Here is a 21,740-nt window from a genome sequence, read left to right as displayed (position 1 = left end):
GCTCACATCAACACCATCATCTCAGACACACTGTACCCGCTCCAATTTGCATACCGCCCAAACAGATCCACAGATGACGCAATCTGTATTGCACTCCACACTGCCCTCTCCCATCTGGACAAGAGGAACACCTATGTGAGAATGATGTTCATTGACTACACCTCAGCATTCAACACCATAGTGCCCTCCAAGCTCATCACTAAGCTAAAGACCCTGGAACTGAACATCTCCCTTTGCACCTGGATCCTGGACTTCCTGGGGGACCGCCTGGTGAGGGTAGGCAACAACTCATCCGCCCCGCTGACCCTCAACACGGGGGGAGTGCGTGCTTAGTACTCCCTGTTCAAGCCCTGGCCGTGCACGACTCCAACACCATCATTAAGTTTGCTGACGAAACGGCGGTGGTAGGCCTGATCACCGACGATGATGAGACAACTTATAGGAAGGTCAGAGACCTGGCAGTGTAGTGCCAGGACAACAACCTTTCTCTCAATGTCACCAAGACAAAGTAGCTGATCGTAGAATACAGGAAACGGGGGCCGAGTACTGTTCCACTGTTAGTCCACACCTGTTGTTTACGAAGCATGTGACAAATAAAATGAGCTTTTGATTTGATTCATGTATTCATTTAAAAAAAACTAGATTAGATGTCAGGTCCATATGAAGTTACTGCCTGTTACAACCTCAAAAACACTCACATTCCCTCATTATATGTTATCTCACTGCTCATTATTGCATTACAGATGGATCTGATTAGGCACCATTTCATTTGGTTTAATGCATGCAATCTATAAAATACAAGTAAATTATATAAAGACAGTCGATCTGGAATCAATCTCATGGAATACATTTATTTTCATGGGACAACCAGGAAAAATAAATATCCCTCTTCTGAGATAAGAGAAGGAAGTATGTATTTATTTTGAAACACAGGGGTGCTGTGGCCACAGGCATGCTTTAGGTGTGCTTGAACAGTCTTGAGAGCAGTGAAATGCATTTGAAGCATAACAGCAGCATATTGTACCATTGGTTATGCTGTCTGTCTAACAGTGCTTCCCACATTACAGTAGGATAAAAACAGTATTTTCCACCTCCAAAACAATTTCACATCCAGTAGTTAGTAAGGCTGTGGCTTTGAACATGTGCCGGTTGTTTCTCTGTCTCAATAAGTATACCATAAGAGTATTATGATGTCTTTCATCTACAGTATTTGTATTTTGGAGATGTTTGGATCTTTTTTGTTGTTATTTCATATAATTTCAAATATTGTGTGTAGTGTGTGTGTGTGTGTGTGTGTGTGTGTGTGTGTGTGTGTGTGTGTGTGTGTGTGTGTGTGTGGAAGCGGCGCAGGTGTGTCATCTCCCGTCTGGAGTGTGTGTGGGCTGTGTGTGTGTGTTCAACCTTCCCAAGTTCTCTCCCACGTCACGTGTGTCAGCAGCTGTTGTGTGCTCTGCTCTATTATGTCCAGAACATGTGGCCCTTGTACAGGTATACCCAGGCTGCTTAGAGCCTCTCCCTGGGCCCCTGACCTGCCTCTCACCCAGGATGCCTCTCTGAAGAAGGGGGAAGTTGCCCTGGACAGCAGTCAACACTCTCCTCCCTGCTAGCTCCCAGCACCACAGTAGAGTACAGCCAGTCCAGTACCAACAGAGGTTACTTGTCTTAGGCATTACCTAATAACTGTATAACTTAATAACCTCACCCTCAGGCAACAGCATTTCTAGTCATCCAGTGCCCCAGAGGGTGATGCAGTTGTCCATAGTAGGCCCCCATCCACTGTCTGTCTGCCGTCAGACCCCAGGACCTTTAAACAAGCATGACAATGCCACCAGCCATACTGCTCGTTCTGTGCGTGATTTCCTGCAAGACAGGGATGTCAGTGTTCTGCCATAGTCAGTGAAGAGCCCGGATCTCAATCCCATTGAGCACGTCTGGGACCTGTTGGATCAGAGGGTGAGGGCTAGGGCCATTCCCCCCCAGAAATGCCCGGGAACTTGCAGGTGCCTTGGTGGAAGAGTGGGTTACGCTCATCCTTACTCCATCAGAGATATAATAACCTGTGTAGGAGGTTGGCCTCAGCAATGTCAAGGAGCTTGGTTTGCCTTAGTTAGCCCGTAATGCCCTCTTACCACTCTACTCAGTCACATGGATGGGTGATTGATTTTCTGACTGCCTTACTGATGCCTCTTTTGTTACCTTGTCTGGGCAAGGAAAGCAGCAGCAACCTGGAGAGAAAGCCTGTTGCTTCTGTTCTGTTAGCCTCTCCTCACCCCGTCTTCAGCGATAGCAGCTAGCTAGCGCTTTAAGAATTCACTTTGCAGGCAAGCAGGCTGTCTGGACTGTGTTGGTGCGGTGTGGTGTGGTGCGGTGCACAGCGTTCATACAGCTTAATCCTCACCTCACTGAGTGGTGTGTAAGACTCACAATAGATCCAACAGCTGCCTGTAGGGGAGACCTTCTGATGTGCAAATCCCCAGGTTTCTGGGAAACATGATATAACGCTGGGGTCACTGGGACCGCAGCAACCACCCATTACGTTTAATGAGTTGTCAAGAGAGGGGGACCAACAGAGAGAGAAGGGGGAGGCAGTGCTAGCTACGTCAGCAGTAATGAATGACAGACAGCCACGTCAGAAGGTGAGGGGCCTAATTAGAAGAGAGAAGAGAGGAGGAAGACAGAATGTCAGAGAATACTTAGAGAAAGTGAAGAGAAATGATGCTTCATTTTTAACTGTGAGTTAATCATGCGATTAACACCTCTGTGTTATTATTCTGAGCAGAGGTGCACAGAGCAAGGAGCGACTGTAGAATAGAGCTGTGGGTTAATAGAACCAGGGTTGGGTAGTTTACTTTCTAAATGTAATCTGTTACAGTTACAATCAGTAACAACTTTTTGATTACTTTTCCTTAAGAGGAATTAGAAGAAGACAAAAATGAGTATTACCAATTGAATGACATATTGCTGGATAAATCAATGTTAGTTTACCTAGCTGGCCATGAATAGATGTTGCATTTTACTTTACGGTTTGGTTATATAGGCTTCTTTTAACCAATTTCTTTCTACTACAGATAATAATACCATTGGGCTATGTCTTTACATTAAAAACCAAAGTCAGACACATTTCCAGTCATTCCAATAAATGTAATATCCATTGATCTTCAAGAATAGGACTTGGAAATATGGAATTATAGATTAGCCAAATTGTTTTACCTGAGCATAACCCCAAAACGAATGACTAATTAGCCTACTCTTGTTGTTTCTGATTTTGTTGCCATAGAGGACTGATCGGGCTCATTGATTTGAGTTGAAAAATAAAATGCAGCTCTCATGAAATGGCATGCTTTTAGCACTATACCGAAAAATGCTATTTGCATCAGCCTTTATGCTGAGTTTGATACAGGCCTATAGATATCTCGATAATTTGCAGCTGTTTATGATATCAAAATGTCGCAAATTTGAGCATGTGTTCGTTAGGCATATGGACATTTATCAGAACATTAGATTGAGCAATAAAAAACCCACTTGTGGTCTTCTTAAATTAAACTTGTTTTTGACAGTAAGGTGCACAATACTCCTGAGGATTGTTGAAGGGAGGAACTCCCTCAAACTGTTATTCCGTAGGCTTGGATCGACCCTATGCACATTGTTCACTGGCTGCCCACAGTTCGCAAGAACAATGATTGATAGGCAGCTTAAACATCTTCAATTCAACCATTATTGGGTTAAAATACACAAACATATAGATTTGTGATATCCATCCGTAGGCTACAGCACTGCTGTCGTCCTTACCTCCAAGCGTTAATTCAAATTGGATAACCTTTGTATAAGGATAGTAGTTGAGCCATTGGAAGAGATAGATTGGACTGTAGCCTACAAAAGCCTATTTCTGCTCTGTTCCCGCGATCCAAATGCATTTGTATCATAGTGGTCTCTGACTTTTGGTCAGACTCGCTCAGGCGGAACAAACTTAAATTATTGACTTTTTTCAATGCTAATTTGAATGTCATTGAGTAAAAACAGAAAGTCAGTGTCAATGCAAGAGCATATTGTTCAAAGTGGCTAGAATGATACGGAAAATATTAGCTTACAAGATTCAATCTAGCTACGTGTAATGAATACTCGGGGAGAAAAATATGTAGATTCACGCGCAGATGTTTATTTCGCCTTCGCAGAAGGCAGGTATCGTGTTCACAGGCAGGCAATGGTCAAACACCGGTAGGCAAACAGGCAGGTAAATCAAAACTAGGACTGAAGGCTATAACTGGTTCTCACAAATGAGCTAGGAAAAGGTTTAGTAAACGTGCAAACTTAACGTGTAAATATTTGTATGAACATAAGATTTAACAACTGAGACAAACTGAACAAGTTCCACAGACATGTGACTAACATAAATGGAATTATGTGTCCCTGAACAAGGGGGGTCAAAATCAAAAGTAAGTCAGTATCTGGTGTGGCCACCAGCTGCATTAAGTACTGCAGTACATCTCCTCCTCATAGACTGCACCATATTTGCCCGTTATTGCTGTGAGATGTTAACCCACTCTTCCACCAAGGCACCTGCAAGTTCCCGGACATTTCTGGGGGGAATGGCCCTAATCCTTACCCTCCGATCCAACAGGTCCCAGACGTGCTCAATGGGATTGAGATCCGGGCTCTTCACTGACCATGGCAGAACACTGACATCCCTGTCTTGCAGGAAATCACACACAGAACGAGCAGTATGGCTGGTGGCATTGTCATGCTGGAGGGACATGTCAGGATGAGCCTGCAGGAAGGGTACCACATGAGGGAGGAGGATGTCTTCCCTGTAACGCAGGCAATATCAACGCTGTGCAATGACAACAAGCTCGATCCGATGATGCTGTGACACATTGCCCCAGACCATGATGGACCCTCCACCTCCAAATCGATCTCGCTCCAGAGTACAGGCCTCGGTGTAACACTCATTCCTTCAACGAGAAACGAGAATCCGACCGTCACCCCTGGTGAGACAAAACCGCAACTCGTCAGTGAAGAGCACTTTTTGCCAGTCCTGTCTGGTCCAGCGACGGTGGGTTTGTGCCCATAGGCGATGTTGCTGCCGGTGATGTCTGGTGAGGACCTGCCTTACAACAGGTCTACAAGCCCTCAGTCCAGCCTCTCTCAGCCTATTGCGGACAGTCTGAGCACTGATGGAGGGATTGTGCATTCCTGGTGTAACTCGGGCAGCTGTTGTTGCCATCCTGTACCTGTCCTGCAGATGTGAGGTTCGGATGTACCAATCCTGTGCAGGTGTTGTTACACGTGGTCTGCCACTGCAGATTGATCAGCTGTCCATCCTGTCTCCCTGTAACACTGTCTTAGGCATCTCACAGTACGGACATTGCAATTTATTTCCCTGGCCACATCTGCAGTCCTTATGCCTCCTTGAGCATGTCTAAGGCATGTTCACACAGATGAGCAGGGACCCTGGGCATCTTTCTTTTGGTGTTTTTCAGAGTCAGTAAAAAGGCCTCTTTAGTGTCCTAAGTTTTCATAACTGTGACCTTAATTGCCTACCGTCTGTAAGCTGTTAGCGTCTTAACGACCGTTCCACAGGTGCATGTTTATTAATTGTTTATGGTTTATTGAACAAGCATGGGAAACAGTGTTTAAACCCTTTACAATGAAGTTCTGTGAAGTTATTTACATTTTTACAAATTATCTCTGGAAGACAGGGTCCTGAAAAGGGGACATTTCTTTTTTGTTGTTGCTGAGTTTAAAATCTAAACAAACAATACCTCACCAAGGCACAAACAGAATGAACTGAACTAAATAAGGAGCTGATGAGACCAGGTGAGTAACTAACACAGGTGAAATCAATGAACAAAAATTAAAGACAGGGCTACGTTCAAGAACACAAAGAAACAGGGCTACGTTCAAGAACACATGTTTGACTAAGAAAATAAATACAGAACCTTACACTACTTTTGCTTCAGTTTCTCTCCCATTATGAGAGGGAAGAAACGCAAAACTGGCACCTGTCGTCATTCCTTGCATTTGCTAATCATCATGACATTTTTACAATTTTGTTACGCTAATTTCAGGTATAATATTAGTCCCTCCTCTCTTATTAAGATGGAGTCCAGACAGGCTACTTTAGGATACTTTCTGATGGACATTCGTTTTTCCAAACTGCCCCCTGTAATTATTTTCATGCCCTCTGTAATTTATTTAATTCAACTGAGTCTATGACGGAAGCATGCTGTTTTTTTGTTATAGGAGTGAAGATATTTCAACATCACATCTAAACTATAAAAGGCTACACTGATCACTCGTGCTTTGCTGCCAAAGGTATAGGTGTCCCCATAAGCATAATTTTTAAATTGTGGAAATTATTTTCGCGATCCACGGTAGACTTTCCTCCTAATGAAAAGGCCCCCCATCCTGCTGCTGTGGGCTTCTGGGCAGTGCACTTAATATGCGTTTATGGATGAGAAAGTGAACTTGACATTTCCAAAAAGGAATTCAGTGAGGAATCGGGGATTGCCTGCCTTGCGATCTGTTGTCTACAGCCAGTGTATCATTAAATATGCCTAAGCACTATACATTTTTATTGCGCATTTAATTAAGCTGACACATTTGGCTGTGTTGAACTTCAATTCATTAGCAGAAAACATGCGTCTGAAAAAAATATTGTTTTTGTCATACCATAGCACAGGTGTTGGTCGCCTGAATTCACTGTAGTAGGCTGGGGCTAATATATAGGCTAGCATACGAATGGAAGATTAATATCCCAGCCTATGAATGAACTTTTCAATTTACACATCTCTGTCTTCACTGTTCCCTTGCGTAATTCATGCATCTCCGCGTCCGCTGGCATCTCCACTGGCCTTTCTCTCTCTTCCGTCCTCTCTCTATTCCTCTTAAGGATGGATATACATTTACATAATCGTTGTAAATGTGATATTTCAGTTTTTTACTTATAATAGATTTGCACAAATGTATAGAATACTATTTTTGCTTTGTCATTATGGGGTATTGTGTGTCGATTCTGGTCATTTACATTGTGATATTGAAATTTGAAGCAGCAGCCGTGGTACAATCAAACGGAAATGGACAGCTCATAGTGCTGAAAGTAGGCAAATTCCAGTAGGCATAATTCATTTAAACCGTTTTCATTTTACTTAGACTTTGCTAACAACAAGAGGAGTTTGTGTTGGAGCCTATTTCTTCCTATGTAAGAAATACAAGGTAGGCTTATCTGTTTGACAGACGAAATGAGGCTTTAGGCTGCTATGTACAGTGCCTTCAAAAAGTATTCACACCCCTTGACTTTTTCCACATAAAGCCTACATGGGTTTTTGTTTGTCACTGGCCTACACGCAATACCCCATCATGTCAAAGTGTTACTATGTTTTTCAAAATACGTTTTTACAAATTAATAAAAGATTAAATGCTGAAATGTCTTGAGTCAATAAGTATTCAACCCCTTTGTTATGGCAAGCCTAAATAAGTTCAGGAGTAAAAATGTGCTTAACAAGTCACATAATAAGTTGCATGGACTCTGTGTGCAATAATAGTGTTTAAACATGAGTTTTGAATGACTACATCATCTCTGTACCCCACACATACAATTATCTATAAGGTGAACTTCTAAACACAGATCTAACCACGAAGACAAGGGATGTTTTCCAATGGTTCGCAAAGAAGGGCACTATTGGTAGATGGGTAAAAATAAAAAAAGCAGACATTGAATATCCCTTTGAGCATAGTGAAGTTATTAATTACACTTTGGATGGTGTATCAATACACCCAGTCACTACAAATATACAGGCGTCCTTCCTAACTCAGTTGCCGGAGAGGAAGGACATTTCACCATGAGGTCAACTGGGGATGGATCAACAAAATTGTAGTTACTCCACAATACTAGCCTAATTGACAGAGTGAAAAGAAGGAAGCCTGTACAGAATAAAAAATATTCCAAAACATGAATTCTGTTTTCAAAAAGACAGTAATACGGCAAAAAATTTTTTTAATGCCATTCACTTTTTGTCGTGAATATAAAGTGTTATGCTTGGGGTAAATCTAATACAACGCATTACTGAGTACCAGTTTGCATATTGTCAAGCATAATGGTGACTGCATCATGTGTTCCTGTGTATCTCAGTTGGTAGAGCATGGTGTTTACAACGCCAGAATTGTGGGTTTGATTCCCATGGGGACCAGTATGAAAAAAAGAAAAGTATGAAAATGTATGCACTCACTACTGTAAGTATGGATAAGAGTGTCTGCTAAATTACTCAAATGTTATGGGTATGCTTGTAATCGTTAGGACTGGGAGATTTTCAGAATAAGAACGAAATGGAGCTAAGCACTGGCAAAATATTACCCAGAAAGACTAAAAGCTATAATCACTGCCAAAGGTGATTTCACTCAGGGGTGTGAATACCTATGTAAATTAGATATGTATTCATTTAAATTTCAATACATTTACAAACATTTATCAAAACATGTTTTCACTTTGTCATTATGAGGTATTGTGTGTAGATAGGAAAACATCTACCTAATCCATTTTGAATTCAGGCCGTAACACAACACAATGTGGAATAAGTCGAAGGGTATGAATACCTTCTGAAGGCACTTGTACATAGATTAGTTGGCCAATTCCTCCACCCACCATGCTCTCTTTAAATTGCCCACCTCCGTGTCAGTGAAGGGCTGTTAAGTTAAAACCAGAACTCGAATTGAGGGCTTATGAGAGGGAATTCCATAGGCCTACCTTCTATTTAAGAAAATGGCAAAAGGCACAGGCCTACCCATTGTTAGCTCAAGATTTTGAAGAAAATAAAAAATATCCGATTATATAAAGTGATCTATGACAGTGCTTTGGTCCGCGATACTTTATGCTAGAAACAAGCTGTAAAATACCCAGAAAAGACTCCGATGCATATGGGGATATCATTGTTTTGTTTCTTTGACATTGAGGCTGAGCTACGACTTTCTATAGCCAGGAGACAAAAAAAAGACTTTGCTTGGGAAGTAATCAAATTCTGTCACTATCAATTGATTAAGCTTTTCCGTACAATAGAATATGTTTAAACTCAGACAGCTTTTAGGGCAACACTTCTGTGTGACCTTCTCTTGTTGGATTAAGCCATGGAAGAAGAGTAGCCAGCAGTTAAAGCTTTCATTTCTCTGCATTGGTAGGCCTACTGTCTGGGATGGAAGGTAGATCTACTGTCCGGGATGGAAGGTAGGCCTACTGTCTGGGATGGAATGTAGGCCTACTGTCTGGGATGGGAGGTAGGCCTACTGTCTGGGATGGAAGGTAGGCCTACTGTCTGGGATGGAAGGTAGGCCTACTGTCTGGGATGGAAGGTAGGCCTACTGTCTGGGATGGAAGGTAGGCCCACTGTCTGGGATGGGAGGTTGGCCTTCTGTCTGGGATGGAAGGTAGGCCTACTGTCTGGGATGGAAGGTAGACCTACTGTCTGGGATGGGAGGTAGGCCTACTATCAGGGATGGGAGGTAGGCTTACTGTCTGGGATGGGAGGTAGGCCTACTGTCTGGAATGGAAGGTAGGCCTACTGTCTATGATGGAACGGAGGCCTACTGTCTGGGATGGGAGGTAGGCCTACTGTCTGGGATGGAAGGTAGGCCTACTGTCTGGGATGAAAGGTAGGCCTACTGTCTGGGATGGAAGGTAGGCCTACTGTCTGGGATGGAAGGTAGGCCTACTGTCTATGATGGAACGGAGGCCTACTGTCTGGGATGGAAGGTAGACCTACTGTCTGGGATGGAAGGTAGGCCTACTGTCTGGGATGGAAGGTAGGCCTACTGTCTATGATGGAACGGAGGCCTACTGTCTGGGATGGAAGGTAGGCCTACTGTCTGGGATGGAAGGTAGGCCTACTGTCTAGGTTGGAAGGTAGGCCTACTGTCTATGATGGAACGGAGGCCTACTGTCTGGGATGGAAGGTAGGCCTACTGTCTGGGATGGAAGGTAGGCCTACTGTCTGGGATGGAAGGTAGATCTACTGTCCGGGATGGAAGGTAGGCCTACTGTCTGGGATGGAAGGTAGGCCTACTGTCTGGGATGGAAGGTAGGCCTACTGTCTGGGATGGAAGGTAGGCCTACTGTCTATGATGGAACGGAGGCCTACTGTCTGGGATGGGAGGTAGGCCTACTGTCTGGGATGGAAGGTAGGCCTACTGTCTGGGATGGAAGGTAGGCCTACTGTCTGGGATGGAAGGTAGGCATACGGTCTGGGATGGAAGGTAGGCCTACTGTCTGGGTTGGAAGGTAGGCCTACTGTCTATGATGGAACGGAGGCCTACTGTCTGGGATGGAAGGTAGGCCTACTGTCTGGGATGGAAGGTAGGCCTACTGTCTGGGATGGAAGGTAGGCCTACTGTCTATGATGGAACGGAGGCCTACTGTCTGGGATGGAAGGTAGGCCTACTGTCTGGGATGGAAGGTAGGCCTACTGTCTGGGATGGAAGGTAGGCCTACTGTCTGGGTTGGAAGGTAGGCCTACTGTCTATGATGGAACAGAGGCCTACTGTCTGGGATGGAAGGTAGGCCTACTGTCTATGATGGAACAGAGGCCTACTGTCTGGGATGGGAGGTAGGCCTACTGTCTGGGATGGAAGGTAGGCCTACTGTCTGGGATGGAAGGTAGGCCTAACTTTTAAAAGTACCATGCTCAGATTCGTCTCAGATTTAATTATTTCAAAACAGGGACAGTTTAATTGCAAACAAGATACACTTATTTGTCATTGGACAAATATGGTACTATGAACACAGGCCTATCTCCCTTTCCATTCTTAGCCTGTAATTCCGGTAATATGTGTGCTATTAAAAAAGATTCTGCTAGTATGTAAAAAATAAGTAGAACTGCCTTAAATTTTCTAAAAGGCTTTTTTTTTTCGGACCTGTAAATACGATGATAGATTCATGCAATGCTTTGACTGTAAAGGAGATCTTTCCACCCCTACTCTTGTCCGTGGTGGTCTGTGAACCTGCACAACCTTCTGGCCCACAGCCCTGTGCGCTATGGAAATTCCTACATTGCCATGTAATGCTGACAGGACAAAGAAGAGTTTCTAGAACTGCATATCTAAGGCTCTGGTCTGTCCATGAAATGAGGGTAAACGGTGTTCTGTGCTATCCACTTTGTTTGAATTATTATTTGGGATATAGGGGAGGGTCACTTGTTTTCTTTCAAGCGTTCAGGGAGGGTTTAAGTAAAATATATTTGGCTGAAGAGAGGGCCATTCATTTTCATTTCAGAGAGGTCCTATTTTCTCCATGTAACCCTTATTACACATGACGTTCAGTCCCTTATAGCTCTTGAACCAATATCCTAGCCCAATTCGTGTCCCAGAAGTAGCAATAGAGATAGGTCACTTGATCAATAAAAAAATTGATATATTCGAGGAAAGAGGCACCTTGCCTTGCTCTTGCTTGATGGATATAAAATAGGCTACAGCATTGATGTTGTGCTCACAGTGGCTAGTGGTAAAAATGCAATTAAGGGGAATTTTCTGTACTCCCCACGTTTTTACAATCAAATGTATTAAAGAATGCCCAGTGTTAGAATGTTTCCAATCAAATGTATTAAAGAATGCCCAATGTTAGAATGTTTCCAATCAAATGTATTAAAGAATGCCCAATGTTAGAATGTTTCCAATCAAATGTATTAAAGAATGCCCAATGTTAGAATGTTTCCAATCAAATGTATTAAAGAATGCTCAATGTTAGAATGTTTCCAATCAAATGTATTAAAGAATGCCCAGTGTTAGAATGTTTCCAATCAAATGTATTAAAGAATGCCCAATGTTAGAATGTTTCCAATCAAATGTATTAAAGAATGCCCAATGTTAGAATGTTTCCAATCAAATGTATTAAAGAATGCCCAATGTTAGAATGTTTCCAATCAAATGTATTAAAGAATGCCCAGTGTTAGAATGTTTCCAATCAAATGTATTAAAGAATGCCCAATGTTAGAATGTTTCCAATCAAATGTATGAATTAAGTTAGAACGTTTTCCTATCAGTCTAATTGGTATAAAATTGTGATTGGATGATAGCTCCCACTGGGCACATTTCAATGAAATTACATTGAACCAACTTGGAATAGACGTTGAATTGAGGGTTATCGAATCAGGATCAAATCCTCCCATCTCCTTGAGCTCATTAATGATAGAATAGTCATATTTGAATAATGCTGAAAGGCCAATCTCTTTGTCTAATGACAGGAGTGGCAAGGAGTGGAATGTAATAGCTGAACAGAGATGGCAACCAGGCTAGTTAGCATATAGAACAGAGCTGTGAATTACCCTAGAACAGTAGAACAGGGCCTGTTACCAGGGGCTTTGATTCACTCCTGTAATAAAGAAAGTGTTATGCATCCCCATTGCCAGACCAGGCCATGATCACAGGGATGCTGTTATACCAGCAGCTAGTCCACTCCCGAGCCCAGATGATGCTGTTATACCAGCAGCTAGTCCACTCCCGGAGCCCAGATGATGCTGTTATACCAGCAGCTAGTCCACTCCTGGAGCCCAGATGATGCTGTTAAACCAGCAGCTAGTCCACTCCCGGAGCCCAGATGATGCTGTTATACCAGCAGCTAGTCCACTCCTGGAGCCCAGATGATGCTGTTATACCAGCAGTTAGTCCACTCCCGGAGCCCAGATGATGCTGTTATACCAGCAGCTAGTCCACTCCCGGAGCCCAGATGATGCTGTTATACCAGCAGCTAGTCCACTCCCGAAGCCCAGATGATGCTGTTATACCAGAGGTTAGTCCACTCCCGGAGCCCAGATGATGCTGTTATACCAGAGGTTAGTCCACTCCCGGAGCCCAGATGATGCTGTTATACCAGCAGCTAGTCCACTCCCGGAGCCCAGATTATGCTGTTATACCAGCAGCTAGTCCACTCCCGGAGCCCAGATGATGCTGTTATACCAGCAGCTAGTCCACTCCCGGAGCCCAGATTATGCTGTTATACCAGCAGTTAGTCCACTCCCGGAGCCCAGATGATGCTGTTATACCAGCAGCTAGTCCACTCCCGGAGCCCAGATGATGCTGTTATACCAGAGGTTAGTCCACTCCCGGAGCCCAGATGATGCTGTTATACCAGCAGTAAGTCCTCTCCCGGAGCCCAGATGATGCTGTTATACCAGCAGTAAGTCCACTCCCGGAGCCCAGATGATGCTGTTATACCAGCAGTAAGTCCTCTCCCGGAGCCCAGATGATGCTGTTATACCAGCAGTAAGTCCACTCCCGGAGCCCAGATGATGCTGTTATACCAGCAGTAAGTCCTCTCCCGGAGCCCAGATGATGCTGTTATACCAGCAGTAAGTCCACTCCCGGAGCCCAGATGATGCTGTTATACCAGCAGTTAGTCCACTCCCGGAGCCAGATGTATGATCTCATTAGTGCAGAAGGAGAATTGGGGCTATATTTAACCTTGATGAAACAGGAGCTATTATCGTTTTGTGCAGCAAACATGCTAGCACTGCATTATTATGATGTGGCTGTTCCATGCTACAGTGTGTATTGATAGCATGAGTTAAAGCCTCCCCTTTGCTGTGGAAAATTACAAATCCAATATTTTCCGTGCATTGAAAACCAGGGCTTGGAAGGGATTCTATTTTTTTATCACCAGAGCCTGGCTCCCTTGGTATGTAGTGGAGAAAACAGTCTTTGTCTTGAGTCAAAATCCATAGACATGGAATTGGTTGTCTTTAAAAATAAATGTGTCTCAGTTGCATGTGTGTGTTAGTCAATATATCAGGTCTGTGGTATGTCAGGTTTGTAAGCTAAGGAGTGTGTGGTTGTTATTATTTAGGCCATGGGCTGGCTTTGAGAGAGGCTGTGGTACTATATATGAGGACTAGCAGTGCATGGGAATCTACTCTGACATTTTCTTATATGCCTATCTCTTAAGCCTCTTCAAAGGCAGAGGGAGGAGAACACATTCAATTAAAAAAGGTACTTCAAGCCTGCAGAAAAACATTATATGATTAGACTATGAAACAATGCCACAACAGAGCCTCATGTCAATTCCTGCCACGTGCAGTAGTTTCAGCCTCATCTGTCACTAGTTATTCCAAGCAGATGGAATGCTTTACCTTCACACAGACATACACCTGCTGTAGTAGAGTCATTATGCTGGTGTTGCCCCTGGCCCCAGAACAAACACACATCCATCTGATGTGTGCACAGACCAAAGGGGAAGGCCATGAACGGATGGATGGAGGGAGGGATGATTCATTGATGGATGGATAAGTGGTTGAATTGAAGCATGATAGATGGGTAGAGAAATGTGTAGTGAATGGTTGGCTGGATGGAGGAAAGATGCTGAGATGCCTTTAAACCAGTGTTGTGTAACATGCAGCATTTGAACTTGAAAATAATACTGGAAGATCACAGAAGCGCGAAATGAGTCAGGTGTGTCTCCAGACTGTTCTCTTTTTACCAATCCACTCCAAAGGTCAGTCTTTCTAGTTTTATGCAGCAACAATGCTGTGGTGTTTCAAGGCTTCCAAGAGATTTATTTGAGGGTTAGGCCCCTATTTATTCGATCAGCTCTAGTACTGCATACCTTTTCAATGGTTATTTCTTTCATTTTCTCATTTTGCATGCTGAAAACAAGAGCAGACCACCCTGTGAAAAAAAACCGAACACTTTCAGCAACATTTTCGTTTTCTAATAAAGAAGTCAGTCAGGTGAAGAGGGGAGAGGAGGAGCACAGTCCACGGAGGGCAAAGAGCTTGAGGAATCAGCCAGATGGTGTGGGACAGTGGAGTTGTTATCAGTAGAGTTGTTATTCAGGGTTCACAAATGTCCACTCCACTTAAAACAAACATTTATAGGAGACAGAGATAAGGAGGGACATAGGAGCTTGTTTAAAAACTTTTGTACATTCACAAGAGAGGTTTGTTCACCTATTTGTTGTGTAAAAATCTAATATCTACACCTTGTTAGACCAAGTACACGGTGCATTGTACATGTGTTTATAGCCAGAGCTAATTTTCATCAGCCCCACAGATGGCCTTATATAGCAGCTTTTTATAAATCAATTTATACTGCAGCGACCAGCGAGCACAGCCCTATGCTGCAACAACGCCTGCCTGCGTCCTGCATGGTGGTAGGAGGTATTTGTCCATTAAGAGCAGTGGCCAGTGCACTGATTTCCCCCATTAGTTCTAGTTGATTAACCAAGCAGATACATTGTCCAAGGAGAAGTGAAGGGCACAGAGAGGCAGAGAGCACTGCCATGGGAACGCACATCCCACACGGCTGTCATTTATTCAAATAGTCACCATTTATTTTACTATTTATATAGATGAATGCTTCTTCACAACCTTACAAGTAATAGTTCATCTTCTACACATGAACTCCCTTGAATTCTCTATTACTCCACCATCACATCTACATCCTACAATATTCTGATTCATCCATTCTCTCTCTCTCTCTGCTTGGTAGCTATTATTTTGAGATCTGATCATGTTGGAGGAGGCACTCTTTCCTCTGGTCCCCCAAAAATATATCCCCATGCCCCAGGGCAGTGATTGGGGACAATACCCTGTGTAGAGTGCCTTCTTTCGGATGGGACGTTAAACAGGTGTCTTGACTCTGGTCACTAAAGATCCCATGACACTTATCGTAAGAGTAGGGGTGTTAACCCCGGTGTCCTGGCTAAATTTCCAACCCACATAGCATCATGGCCACCTAATCATCCACAGCTTCTTATTGGCTCATTCATCCCCACTCTTCTCCCCTGTAACTATTCCCCAGGTCATTGCTGTAAATGAGAATGTGTTCTCAGTCAATAAATGAATAAATACATGTCAGGCTGTGTGTTATGTTCTATGACTGCAGGGAGAGATATGGCCTTATTGGACTGTGTGTGTAGTTGACTGTGTTCTGGCCCTCACCTGGATGTCTGAATGTGGGAAGAGATTACTTCATTTGTCTGCTTGTGGTCTGCCTGGAGGCTTGATTGACTGTGTCCTAATCCTAACCAACCTGTTTGGTTGACTGTGTTCTGAGTTCTGGCCCTCACCTGAACTTACTCAAACAGACTGTTTGTCTTTCTAGGTTGACTATGTTCCGACCCAGAACTGACTGTTCTGTCTGTTTGTCTGTCTGTTTGTCTGTCTGTTTGTTCAGTCTGCTCCCAGTTCTCCAGAGGAGTGTACGCCATCTTCGGCTTCTACGACCAGAAGTCCATGAACACGCTGACCTCGTTCTGTGGGGCTCTGCACACCTCCTTCATCACACCCAGCTTCCCCGCCGATGCCGACGTGCAGTTTGTCATCCAGATGAGGCCTCCTCTACGGGGAGCTGTCCTCAGCCTGCTGGCCCACTACAAGTGGGAGAAGTTTGTCTACCTCTATGACACTGAGAGGGGTAAGAAACAGCCTGGCTAACAGTCTGACAGACTTCATTGCATTGGAACACACATGAGATACTGTACTATACTGTACAAAGAGGCTCTCTGGTAAAGCCATAGCTCCTCTCTCCTCCACCCATGTCACCTCACATTAAGCCATGAAGTATATAATTATTTCCCCTCAGTGTGGAAATCCTCTGATCCCCAGTCCTCATTTTAAGAGTGATCTAAAAGCTTTAAATCTGGGCCTGTAATGATGTCTAAAGTGCTTTAGTGTCTGGAGGCTTTTCCTTGGCTTCCACATTAAACAGGCCCCTGGCTGCTTCAGTAAATGAGTCCAAGGCAGGTGACGTTCCTGTCTGTGTGACTGTTGCTGTGCTGTAGGAGCTCCCTCAGAGTCATTACGCTACCAGCCTCTAATCCTCTGAATATAATTTAGACTGTAATTGGATTATATAAAGGAGCCACAACACAATGTGACTTTTACACGTCCTTCATGCCCCCCTTCCCTCTCCACTGTACCCCAGCAGCAGCCACAGGCTGATGGAGGGAGCTAGCAGAGGTCTCCATCCTGCTCTGTGAAGGTCGACATCTGGAGAGTTCAGCCTTAAAACAGAACACTAATGACACTCCAATCTGTCAGGGTGGGATATTCCTGGTCCTGGATCAGGCTACTGTACTGTAAAGCTGGCTGTAGAGAGAGACATACTGTACTGGACCAGGCTACTGTACTGTAAAGCTGGCTGTAGAGAGAGACATACTGTACTGGACCAGGCTACTGTACTGTAAAGCTGGCTGTAGAGAGAGAAATACCGTACTGGACCAGGTTACTGTACTGTAAAGCTGGCTGTAGAGAGAGACATACCGTACTGGACCAGGCTACTGTACTGTAAAGCTGGCTGTAGAGAGAGACATACTGTACTGGACCAGGTTACTGTACTGTAAAGCTGGCTGTAGAGAGAGACATACCGTACTGGACCAGGTTACTGTACTGTAAAGCTGGCTGTAGAGAGAGACATACCGTACTGGACCAGGTTACTGTACTGTAAAGCTGGCTGTAGAGAGAGACATACCGTACTAGACCAGGTTACTGTACTGTAAAGCTGGCTGTAGAGAGAGACATACCGTACTGGACCAGGCTACTGTACTGTAAAGCTGGCTGTAGAAAGAGACATACCGTACTGGACCAGGCTACTGTACTGTAAAGCTGGCTGTAGAGAGAGACATACTGTACTGGACCAGGCTACTGTACTGTAAAGCTGGCTGTAGAGAGAGACATACTGTACTGGACCAGGTTACTGTACTGTAAAGCTGGCTGTAGAGAGAGACATACCGTACTGGACCAGGCTACTGTACTGTAAAGCTGGCTGTAGAGAGAGACATACTGTACTGGACCAGGCTACTGTACTGTAAAGCTGGCTGTAGAGAGAGACATACTGTACTGGACCAGGCTACTGTACTGTAAAGCTGGCTGTAGAGAGAGACATACTGTACTGGACCAGGCTACTGTACTGTAAAGCTGGCTGTAGAGAGACACATACTGTACTGGACCAGGCTACTGTACTGTAAAGCTGGCTGTAGAAAGAAACATACTGTACTGGACCAGGCTACTGTACTGTAAAGCTGGCTGTAGCCAGACACATACTGTACTGGACCAGGCTACTGTACTGTAAAGCTGGCTGTAGAGAGAGACATACTGTACTGGACCAGGTTACTGTACTGTAAAGCTGGCTGTAGAGAGAGACATACTGTACTGGACCAGGCTACTGTACTGTAAAGCTGGCTGTAGAGAGAGACATACTGTACTGGACCAGGCTACTGTACTGTAAAGCTGGCTGTAGAGAGAGACATACTGTACTGGACCAGGCTACTGTACTGTAAAGCTGGCTGTAGAGAGAGACATACTGTACTGGACCAGGCTACTGTACTGTAAAGCTGGCTGTAGAGAGACACATACTGTACTGGACCAGGCTACTGTACTGTAAAGCTGGCTGTAGAGAGAGACATACTGTACTGGACCAGGCTACTGTACTGTAAAGCTGGCTGTAGAGAGAGACATACTGTACTGGCTGTAGGCTACTGTACTGTAAAGCTGGCTGTAGAGAGAGACATACTGTACTGGACCAGGCTACTGTACTGTAAAGCTGGCTGTAGAGAGACACATACTGTACTGGACCAGGCTACTGTACTGTAAAGCTGGCTGTAGAAAGAAACATACTGTACTGGACCAGGCTACTGTACTGTAAAGCTGGCTGTAGCGAGACACATACTGTACTGGACCATGCTACTGTACTGTAAAGCTGGCTGTAGAGAGAGACATACTGTACTGGACCAGGTTACTGTACTGTAAAGCTGGCTGTAGAGAGAGACATACTGTACTGGACCAGGCTACTGTACTGTAAAGCTGGCTGTAGAGAGAGACATACTGTACTGGACCAGGTTACTGTACTGTAAAGCTGGCTGTAGAGAGAGACATAATGTACTGGACCAGGCTACTGTACTGTAAAGCTGGCTGTAGAGAGAGACATACTGTACTGGACCAGGCTACTGTACTGTAAAGCTGGCTGTAGAGAGAGACATACTGTACTGGACCAGGCTACTGTACTGTAAAGCTGGCTGTAGAGAGACACATACTGTACTGGACCAGGCTACTGTACTGTAAAGCTGGCTTTAGAGAGAGACATACTGTACTGGACCAGGCTACTGTACTGTAAAGCTGGCTGTAGAGAGAGACACACTGTACTGGACCAGGCTACTGTACTGTAAAGCTGGCTGTAGAAAGAGACATACTGTACTGGACCAGGCTACTGTACTGTAAAGCTGGCTGTAGAGAGACACATACTGTACTGGACCAGGCTACTGTACTGTAAAGCTGGCTGTAGAGAGAGACATACTGTACTGGACCAGGTTACTGTACTGTAAAGCTGGCTTCTAGAGAGAGACATACTGTACTGGACCAGGCTACTGTACTGTAAAGCTGGCTGTAGAGAGAGACATACTGTACTGGACCAGGCTACTGTACTGTAAAGCTGGCTGTAGAGAGAGACATACTGTACTGGACCAGGCTACTGTACTGTAAAGCTGGCTGTAGAGAGAGACATACTGTACTGGACCAGGCTACTGTACTGTAAAGCTGGCTGTAGAGAGACACATACTGTACTGGACCAGGCTACTGTACTGTAAAGCTGGCTGTAGAGAGAGACATACTGTACTGGACCAGGCTACTGTACTGTAAATCTGGCTGTAGAGAGACACATACTGTACTGGACCAGGTTACTGTACTGTAAATCTGGCTGTAGAGAGACACATACTGTACTGGACCAGGTTACTGTACTGTAAATCTGGCTGTAGAGAGACACATACTGTACTGGACATTTACATTTACATTTAAGTCATTTAGCAGACGCTCTTATCCAGAGCGACTTACAAATTGGACCAGGTTACTGTACTGTAAATCTGGCTGTAGAGAGACACATACTGTACTGGACCAGGTTACTGTACTGTAAATCTGGCTGTAGAGAGACACATACTGTACTGGACCAGGTTACTGTACTGTAAATCTGGCTGTAGAGAGACACATACTGTACAGGAACAGGTATTCTGTTTACAGTACCATGTTGTTGCTGTAATTAGATACTGCTGGTAGGAGAAAAGGCTGAGGCTAACAATTACACAGCATTTCTCTCCTGTGTATAATTTAGGGGAAAGGGGGGGATACCTAGTCAGTTGTACAACTGAATGCCTTCAACTGAAATGTGTCTTCCGCATTTAACCCAACCCGTCTAAAACAGAGAGGGTCGGGGAGCTGTCTTAATCGACATCCACGTCTTTAGTGCCCAGGGAACAGTGGGTTAACTGCCTTGTTCAGAGGCAGAACAACAGATTTTTATCTTGTCAGCTCTGGGATTCAATCCAGCAACCTTTCGGTTACTGGCCCAATGCTCTAACCACTATTTACCATTCACTATAGTGTAAAACTAAAGTGTAAAACATTTTCCATTTCTTCCTCTGGCTATAGGAGATCTTAGTTGTAGTCTTTATCCTCTGTGGCACATGGGAGGTTCCTAACACCAATACCATTGAGCTTTATCAAAACACAAGGTATTTTCTCAAAGAATAGACCATATTCTATACCACTTTAGATTTATAGCGATGGGGAGGGCTATTAATTGTATTGGGATTGTTTACTGGTTTATATAGAGTGCATTCAAAGTGCTTTTAAGCCTACATTGAGCCAGCTTTTACAGTGCATTCAAGAGGTTTCCTTGCTGGCTTGCATTAACTCCAGTATGGTGGGTACTTTATCCATCACCCACGTTGACAGGATTGTCAATGGTTCTCATCAAACCATTTTGTTCAACGTTCAACTAGAAAAAAAGATTGCTCACTTCTAACATATTTTCTCAAATAATTGAATAGGTTTATTTATTAAAATCTCCCCTCTTCACCACCACAGCACACAACCCTAACTGAGATGGTAGTAGCTAACATCCTTTCTTCATGGTGTTCCAGATGTTCTATCCCTTCCTAAACCATATTAAGAAAGTGCCAATTGCTTTGAAATTGGGGTTTGCCTGTCAGAAACATAAACATGGGGTAGTGTTTCTTAGTGTCTGTGTATCTGCGGCAGGCCGTACCAGCTGATAATTGGTTGGCTGCTATGGTGGAGGAAAGGTGATTACGGGGTTTAGTGCCTCTCTCGGGCACAATCAACCTTCCTCCATGTACCTCCTGATTCGCCCCTTACAGCTTTACTTGACTTATGGAGGCCCTTCCACCTGCTGTGTCTGGGCTAGATCGCTACCATCTGTAACACACTCCCCATTTCCACAGCATGACAAAAAAGCAGTAAAGAAAAACCATAACTCCAATACGCCAAACGGATGACAGGAGTGGAGAGCCCCATCAAGTCGCTGCAGTGTTTGTGTCATAGGAAATGGATTTTCGGTCCAATGGGCCTTTGGCTGACAGCAACATTGGCACTTGAGCCACTGTCGTTTGGATTCTTACCCCACATGCTGTGCTGTGTATGCCTTACACACAGCTTGTGTTTGCTCTGAGGCAAGAAAGGCTAGAGAGCCCTCCTGCTCCTCCTGTTCTTACCAACCCTTCGCTGTTCTGTTCCCCACGTGGATCAGAACATAGTGTTTAGGCTCTACAGTGATCACCACTCATCTAAATTCCACCTTTTAAAAATGACATTTTAAATGGCACTTTACTATTGGGTAACATTGATATGGACTTCCTGTTACAAAAACAAGAGGAAGCTTTTTGAAGTTGGGGAGGTTCTCAAATTCCAGTGGGATGATTTCTCCATCACTGATGACAAAGCCATCAAACACACCTGAACAGAGACACCCAAACAAAAGGA

The 21,740-nt window shown here is 44.2% G+C and overlaps 1 protein-coding gene across 1 annotated transcript in view; it reads left to right on the top strand.

Annotated features, from left to right (window-relative positions):
• LOC115135807 (glutamate receptor 3) overlaps window positions 1-21,740 on the top strand; it is a 127,131-nt gene that overhangs the window by 18,713 nt on the left and 86,678 nt on the right. Inside the window, exon 3 of the mRNA XM_065023671.1 lies at window positions 16,147-16,386. Within this exon, the coding sequence (XP_064879743.1) occupies window positions 16,147-16,386 (240 nt within the window). The remainder of the gene's footprint in view (window positions 1-16,146; window positions 16,387-21,740) is intronic.

This window comes from Oncorhynchus nerka, linkage group LG10 (genome assembly GCF_034236695.1).
Source record: "Oncorhynchus nerka isolate Pitt River linkage group LG10, Oner_Uvic_2.0, whole genome shotgun sequence".
NCBI classification, from domain to species: Eukaryota; Metazoa; Chordata; class Actinopteri; order Salmoniformes; family Salmonidae; genus Oncorhynchus; species Oncorhynchus nerka.
This window is presented reverse-complemented; position numbering and strand designations above follow the sequence as displayed.